Here is an 8742-nt window from a genome sequence, read left to right on the forward strand (position 1 = left end):
GCCCCTAATATTCCAAATACACATCTTCATGATAAGAAATCAGGGAGCACCCTAGTGCGCCTTTGCCTAACTGAACGTCGCACTGAGCTTAATCCAACTTTTTGAAACTGGGCTTACGAACGGGCCAATGATTTCGCTCTACGAAGGCTATTTGCAACCCTGTCCACCGATTGTACTCGGAGAGAGAGAGATCACAACCCATATGTTCTGCCGTCTACGCTCATGGATCCTTTTATATTCCCACTTGGTATGTAATCAGATGAAGATTTGCACTTCTAATTATTTGATTCATATCGCTATGGAAATTTGCTTATAGCTTGAGCAAGGTATACATTAAATAAATATGCATGACAGCTGTAAATTAAAAAGTCCTTGATTTGATTGAATCAAGAAGCATCTTCTACTTTCCCCTCTTTGTGGGCAACCCGCAATTTGGCAGTCACAAACTGTTTTAGACAATTGTGTCCCTCAAGTGACTCAATTTTGAGAAATTAACCCAATTAATCTATTAGGTACATTTCAACATGATGCATAAATCCATAATGAAAAAAACCATGGGGGCATAAATCACATATAATAATGTATAATATGGAGTTATACATGCAACAGAAATTCAATTTATGGATCTTGATTTAGTCTGGTTGTGCTGGTTCCACTAATCCCTTATGTTTAGGGGTGTCATCGGGTCGGGTTTGGACCCAGGTGGAACTAGATCTGGCCTTAATTTTGATATGATATCGTGTCCGGACCTGAGTCTAGTCAAACTCACCATAAGAGAAACAGTTCTCAGACCTAATAAGAACTAGGTGAACCAGACCCAGGCCATACCCGGTAAAATAATATTTTTAGCATTTTACATTGAAAAATTAAAGACTCTCACCGCTTCATCCAGATTGGACTCTCACCTGGTGTACACGTGCCTTTCACTGGTAGGATCCATAAGTTTTTGGATGTTGGTGACCCCACCCAGAGATTACCGGGCTTACGTGGGAAACTTATCCATAAAAAAAATACATCGACATTAAATTAAAACAAGGTTTCTGTGGGTGATCACGAAGAGTTTAAGCTCCACGATCCCGAGTCATGTGATTTAGGTGGCAATCAATGTGATTTAACATCTAACAACATTGGGGTCCTTGATAGCAGCCTCAAGGATAGGGATGGCAGTGGACCGGGGACCCCCCCCCCCCCCCCCCCCCCCAAGGGCATGAAGGTTAAAATCTATCCTCATGCGGGTATGGACTTACGTTTTTCCCTGCCCCACCCCGTCCCAATCCCCGCCCCACCCCGTTCCCAATCCTTTAAGGGATGACTATAGACTAAGAGGAAACGGGGCCCCGCCCCGCCTCACCCCCGTTTGGACCGGGGATGGAAGTTCGGATTTTGAAATGGGGCGGGTCTCCACCCCACCCCGATCCACTGCCATCCCTACTCAAGGACATGTTGCCACGGTCCTTGTTTCCAAAATAATTGCTTTCGGCTAGGGTGGGCATCGGACCGGGCTGATTGGGTTTTGGCCCGATTCAGGATCAGGTTTGAAGAGAAGCCCATATCCCGGCCCATTGGGCCAATGTGAAGCGGGCCGAGTTCTGCCAAGCTCGGCCTGACCCAATCTTAAAATGCATAAATACTTGATTGAAATTATGGATACTAGAGAATAACAAGTTTCCATGCAATTAATTTCTAATAGCAAGTTTCCATGCAACTAATTAAGTAAATAATAATAGTTATCCAAGCTACTATGTAATAATTAATTTTTAAAAAATTTATATTATTAAAAAAATGTATAAATAACTCAGGCCCATCAGGCCTGCCCGGTATCCTGCGAGCCGGCCTGAGCCCAGCCCACGTATATAACTGACCAAGTTTGGGCCAGGTACCTAACGGGTACCGGGCCTAAAATCATGGCCCAAACCCGGCCCGTGGCAGGCCAGGCCAGGTCAGTTGCCCACCCTACTTTGGGCCATTGGTGAAAATGACTTCTCTTAGGTGGATTACACAGATCCTTGATTCAGGACCCGATTAACCGGAGTTCATTTAGTTCCATGATGTGGTCTAGTGTCGTATCGTATGTGATCAAATTTGCTCAAGGACATCCGAATCTGGATTCACTAGAGATCCAAATCCAGTAAAAGATCTGCATTAAATTAGCCATAACGTGGGTCCTGATAAGGTTAGAGATGTAAATCAATCTAGACGGTTTGTTGAGGAGTCTACCTAATCCTAAGGTTTAACCCAGACCATAATCCACACCGTCTTGATTGATTTGAGATTACTTAAAATCTGATTGTACACTTTAAGTGTGCTGCCGCACTTGATCACAGACCATCTACTGTTGGGCCCCACAGTTGTCAAGTTGTATCCCAAAGATGATGGGTGATCAGGTATCGCAGCACAGTAAAAGTGAGCAAACACATTGCACCTCATCCTTGCTCATCTATAACCCTAGTAAGTTCATTGCGGAAGCTCCTCATCACATCACAAATCTCATTTGATGAATCTACATTTATTTTAATATATATTAAAATAAATTAAATAAAAATCAAACAAAATCTAAAAAATATTAAAATCATTATCATATCTTGATATATAAAAAATAAGCGAGATTTCATAAATCTGATGATATTTTTTTAGCTTTTCACTGGTTATGATTATATTGCAAAATATCTTAATTATCTTTTTTACTCTAAAAAAAAAATTGCACAATTCGAATGGTCCAATTGACATTGATACTAACATTGGCCCTTGGGACCTGCAAGTCCTCCAAGTCTTCACGTATCTAAAGCCAAAAACTCAAGAGAGAGCGGGTAAGGTATAGGGGTGTCAACGGGTCGGGTTTAGTTCGGAATCAGGCGGAACAATATTTGAACTAGATTTTTTAGTATGGTTCATGTCCGGACTCGGGTCTAATTAGGCCTACTATAAAAGAAACCATACCCAAACCCAATAAGAACTACATGAACCATATTCGGACCATACCCAGTAAAATAATATTTTTTTTTATTTTTTAAATTGAAAAATTGCAGCTCTTAATCTAAACTTGGGTTGAGTATAAAATTTCAAAAATTAAACCAGGGTCCATGTATTAATTGGACCTTCATGTCGGGACCCAGGTCTCAATCAGGTCATCTTATTTGTCACCATACCTGAACCCTATAGAGTTTGGTCCGGGTCGTTCGGATACCATTAACACCCTACTAAGTTAAGCCCATAGAATTTTATGCTGTAAGTACGGCAAGCTGAACTAACATGACTAGGTCTCTTATCCTGAAGGCGGTGTCTATGTATAATATGCCAAAAAAAAAAACTTACAACACCTAAGGTACAACCTTTGTGACAAATATCGTGAGATTTATAAAAATCTCGCCGATATATCACGAGAAATTGCTTGAAAATTTAAAACACCAATTTCTTGCAAGATTTTCAAATCATGATAAATATCATGATATTTATATTTTTAAAAGATATTTATCGTTAAAACTCCAGACATTTTTATTTTTAAATGTGTTTTATTTATTTTTTTAAGTTATTTTTTATTTCAGAGATTTTGCCGTTTTTTTACTTTTGTCACTATGCGTACAACAGGCCTTTCAAAAGTATGAAAGGGCAAAATAGTAATGTTACGGTGCTAACAGCATCTTGTAAATGAGATGCCAAATGGGGCGGTGAAAAACGAAAAGGTCAGTTCTGCCATTCCACGTCGGACAGTGGGACCGGGCTTAGCTGGACCGGGCCCCACCGGGCCATCCTGCCGACGCGTAGGTGTCACGCTTGGGTCAAATTTCACGCGTATTGACGCCCTATGAAATTGACGCCTACAGCGACGCTTTCTTTTTAAGCTCTTATCCTTTTGGGGGCCCTATTGGTCCCGTTTAACACCAACAGCGTCACAGATCAAGATCTCTTTCACCTAAACCAAACGCCCATCAATAGGGCACCAAAAAAGCAACAAAAACAAAGTGGACGTTCCCATCAACCTCACCATCCATGTGGGAAAATTGTTTCACATTCCCCCCCATTGAGTTTGAAGAATGAACAATACCCACTTGTTATAGCCTTTATTTTTGTTATACTTCATATCAGTTGTCTTCTCAAGTAGGACCAGTTCGAGCCGAACTAACAGAACAGAGAGTGTTCAAGGTTGGTTCATTCTTGTGGTGAACCAAACCAAGCTCGAGCACATGGCAACCAATAACTGAGAGGTCTTGGGTTCAAATCCGAGCATGGGATGTCTATAATTCACTTAATAAGAAATATTATTTGATCCGGTTATGTTTGGTACGGACTTATTACTGTTTATCAAGATCTAGCAAGCTCCCTTCACATCCAAAGAGTTTTAAGTTAAGCTATTGGATTTGGTTTGGAGTTTTCATATCCGAATCCAAACAAAATCCAACTTCAATTAATGGAGGAAAAAAACCCAGCTCCGACAGGTTAAATGAGCTATTAAATTGGCAAATGGTTCTCTTCACTCAACTATTAGAATCTTTACAATGGAAAGAATTATATTAAAAATATTATTTTAAAAAAAAATCTAAATATGGATCCAAATGTTTTGACTCAGGGGTTTGCATCAGTTTAAGTATTGCATTTAGATCCTGTAGTTTATATACTTCACTTGATTTTCTTTTCTTTTTTATGATGAGGAACCCTCGCCAAAGCTAGGAAAAGCCTGAGTGGGGCTCCACGACCACCCTGCCTTACATGTCCCACCTCTGAAAGCTACAGACACACTTGTGCTTCAGTGGGGTTTGATCTGATGTCTTCATCACAGCACCTTCACAACCACCCTGCTGACCATACCGGGGGACCCCGACCCTGGTTATACTTCACTTTGATTTTCACTCGCATTTTATAGCTTTGTATCTGCTATCTTGATCACGATTTTTTTTTTATAAAACCAAATTAACAGTTAGATAATATTCACCCGTTTTTTAACTTGCCAATAAGAAAACCATTTTTTTGATTTATTTTCAGCCTTTTTTTATCCCTCTTTTTAAATGAAAGCACTTTCAATATCATATGTTTCTCTCTCAAAAAAAAAAAATCAGTTTTTTTTCCTAAACAAAGTTTTGCGGTCGCTTGTATGAAGGAGGTAAATGGGATAATATAAAAAAACAAGGGGGCTTGTGAAAATATCGGAAACAAGTGCAGACAAGCCGCAATTCCCACGGAAATAGAAAGGAAAAGGGTAGGAAAGGCGATTCCCACTGGCGGGGTCGCATGGGCCTTTCCTTCCCCACATGGGACCAGCGGCCTCTCCCTCCCTCTGAGAGAGAGAGAGATCTGCGACTACTATTTTAACGCCTCATCTCCCTCTCAGAAGGCGAGGAGGGAGAGAGCGAAAAGCCTGAGAGAGTAGAGAGCCACCGCTCCCGCACTAGCCCCACTGGGGCGAGGGGCTCCTTGTTCTTCTTCTCCACTACCACCCCGAAAACAAGAAGAAGAAAAGAAAGCTAGATCTCTCTTGATCGGAACAGATACAAAAATGAACTACACCGAAGAAGAAGAAGAAGAGGAGGTGATCGATCCAGAGTTGATGGCGATGGAAGGATCGACCGGCTTTGCAGCGGTCGGATCGGCCTCGGAGACGGCCGAAGGCGCCGCCGAGTTCGGTCCCGCGGCCGCGAAGAAACTGAAGTTCGACTCGGAGGAGGAGGAGGAGGAGGAGGAGGAGGAAGACTGCTGGGACGATCACGACTCGTTCCCGGAGTTCCCGCCAGGAGAGGTGCCGGACTTCCTGGCCGGCGGGGTGAGAAAGCCGAGCCAGATGAGGGCCGAGGGTGTGCCGCCGCTCTACAAGTACCGGTCCTGGTCTAGCGAATCGTATCGGGAGGAGGCCTGGCTGAGACGGAAGGATAACAGTGGCGGCGGCCGGAGGCGGAGCAAGAGCGTCACGGACGAGGACCTCGACGAGCTCCGCGGGTGCATCGAGCTCGGCTTCCGGTTCGACGGCAAGGAGGATCCGAGCCTGTCCGATACGATACCCGCCCTCGACCTCTACTACGCCGTGAACCGGCAGTACGCCGAGAGGTCGTCAGCGTCGGAATGCTCCGGATCGCCGGCCGGCAGCCCCCAGAGATTCATCGGACCAGGTAGCGAGTCCCTTTCCCTCCTCCGATCCGAAGTAAAATCCGATTTATTCGATCCGATCAGGAATGTCACGGAATAGTGGTATCCGGTTCTTTTCCTGCCGATCCGGCGGTGGAGAGACTCGGCGATCCGCACAAGGGACCTCCCTTGAACGAATCGCCGATCGTATTCACATGGAAGGGAATAGGATACAGTAATCGTCTGAGTTAATGACCATTTTATCACTTGGTGAACGCAAAAATCTCGCATTATTTTCACGGGAAATTCAAAATCCCTTCTATTACCAGTATATCGTGATATTTTACTAATTTAAATTGATATTAAATATGCGTGGTGTTAAACATTTCTACATGTTTTAGCTCTTATATGTTTAAATCATAAACATGGCTGATAAGTTTTTATGAAAAACAAAATATTTCAACTTATCGGCAGATTTTACCTTGATGAGAATATTCTGAAAACAAGATTTGTTACTATAGTTCAAAGCCGCTCATCTTATCGGCTAAATTGAGCTCTAGCCCAAGCCGAAGTTTAGTCCATCCCATTCACCCTACGTAGGGAAGAGGCCCTCTTTCGCATGAAAGAATGATTGTTTCTTAAGGTCAAGGAAACGAACACAAACTGAGATTTGTATGATGAAGCCACATGCCTTTTCACACGGAGCCCTTCGTTTGGTATGAAACTGGTGTAGCACACCACCCATAGGAAAGAGTTTTCCCAAGCGTTCGTAGAAAGGGGATGTCACATGCCATGCAGTGCAACAAACGCCCCATTATTGAATGAAGCTCAAAGCCTGAGTCTATGCTCAATTAGTTAGCTCTGTCTTGGCTTCCTCTCGTATGGTAGGGGTGAATTGTGAATGTTACCAAGTTGACAGGATGTCACAAGTTTTCTCCCACTGATGGCGTACGTCTCTTATCACAAAGTCCAAGCTGGGGGTGTACTCGTTAGTAGGCAGGGAGGACCTCAATGGTTTTACTAACAAGAGGTCAACCAATGTGGGGTTGGTGATTGGGGGAGCGGGGTGAGGGTTTCTCTTGGATTATCCAGGAAATTAAACAAAAAAAATTCCATAAATGAGCCGAGCTTGAGCAAAGTCAGCCATGACTTAGTGCTTCATTAATTTCTACTTATTTTTTATAACTCATTTATTTATTTTTTATCAATTTTTTGGAAATGATGCTATTGCTCCACAAGCTTGCTTGATGGCACATCAATTTTTTGTTTAGATGAGAGTGGTTGGTTATCATCTTGTTCATGCGCGGAAACTGGCCATGTTTGAGAGACAAAATTGTTGACAAATAGGTGCTAATGAAGGCATTACTTACACACACCCAAGCACACGCACATATAAAACACACACATATGCAGTTTAGATTTGAACATTGTTCCTACATGCATGACCCGATCAATTCGATCAGGCACTCGTCATCTATTTTCATTATTCAGTTTTTTTTACATGAAAAAAACCAAAGGCTTTCCATTTCTATCTGAAGTGATGGGAAACTTTTCAACTCCCAGCATCGCATATTCATTCCATTCTGTCAATAGAAGGGCTTTCCATCTTACCTTGGCTATCTAGTTACTGATCCCAAAGGCAGTAGGTTTGATCGCAAACTGTGTGTGGCAAGTTGAATGTCTACGTGAATTACTATAGCCCAGTTGGAAGATTTATAATAAATATCATGCGGGCTATTGTTGGTGCAATAAATTGTTGCTTTGTTGGAGTATTAAAAAAGAAAAAATCTTATCTAAATTTGACAACTTTGATGGCTCACATTGTTTGGCCCTCTTACCACATCAAGACTGCCTTGTCTATTGCAGGGGAATGAAAACCTCCCCAATGATAACGGTCTCAAAACTATCAAATGATTTTTTTTTAAATTCTGACCATACAGATGTGTACAGCATGATAGATTTGCTAGATCTAGACACTTAGATCATGAATTTTGGATAGAAAAAATGGTATTTGGAGCCTAAAAATTTCTGAAAATTTTATGCATGGGAATCAAATGTTCCAAAAAGTGATTCCTATAAAAACAAGCATATAGATGTATGGTCAGAATTAAAAAAAAATACCAAAAATCTAATAAAACGTCAATTTGGTAGGTTTGAGAGGGTTTCCCATCGGGAAGGTTTTTATTGCATCATACAACGAAAAACTCCATTCTTGCTCGTGAAAAATTGTCACACTGATACTCTGATTTTTATTCCCGTTCTATATCTCCTAATATTAAAGTCATATTAGAAACTTTACATAAATGATCGTATCCCTGTACTCTGTATCCGTATCCATATCCATGTAACATAGGTGAAAAATAAAAAGGATGAATTTTTCTTTTTCTTTTGTCTAAAAAAATGAATTATACATATTTATGATTTTTAATGTTGTGGTTTTGTAGGGGATAATCCGCAGATTGTGAAGACAAGATTGAGGCAATGGGCACAGGTGGTTGCTTGCTCTTTGCGGCACTGTCGCTGAAGCGTCTGGGATTCTTCTGACTTCATGGGGTCCCATCCCTTTCTTTTCTTCTTCCCTCTCTAAAATCTATGTATTTCATGCCTATCTTTCATCACATCTACATACAGCGAGGAGATGACCAAAGACTATGAAGGAAAAAAAAAAGAAACTTGTTTTTTTCTGGCGTA

At 41.6% G+C, this 8742-nt stretch overlaps 1 protein-coding gene across 1 annotated transcript; it reads left to right on the plus strand.

Annotated features, from left to right (window-relative positions):
- Positions 1–5318: 5318 nt before the first annotated feature.
- On the plus strand, positions 5319–8742 carry LOC149812441 (uncharacterized). Its single transcript, XM_089993897.1, has 2 exons — positions 5319–6095; positions 8496–8742. The coding sequence occupies exons 1-2, from the start codon at positions 5489–5491 to the stop codon at positions 8573–8575; spliced, it is 687 nt and encodes a 228-aa protein (XP_089850023.1). The 5' UTR covers positions 5319–5488; the 3' UTR covers positions 8576–8742.

Source organism: Nuphar pumila, chromosome 17 (assembly GCF_984573655.1).
Source record: "Nuphar pumila chromosome 17, dmNupPumi1.hap1.1, whole genome shotgun sequence".
In the NCBI taxonomy this organism is placed as follows: Eukaryota; Viridiplantae; Streptophyta; class Magnoliopsida; order Nymphaeales; family Nymphaeaceae; genus Nuphar; species Nuphar pumila.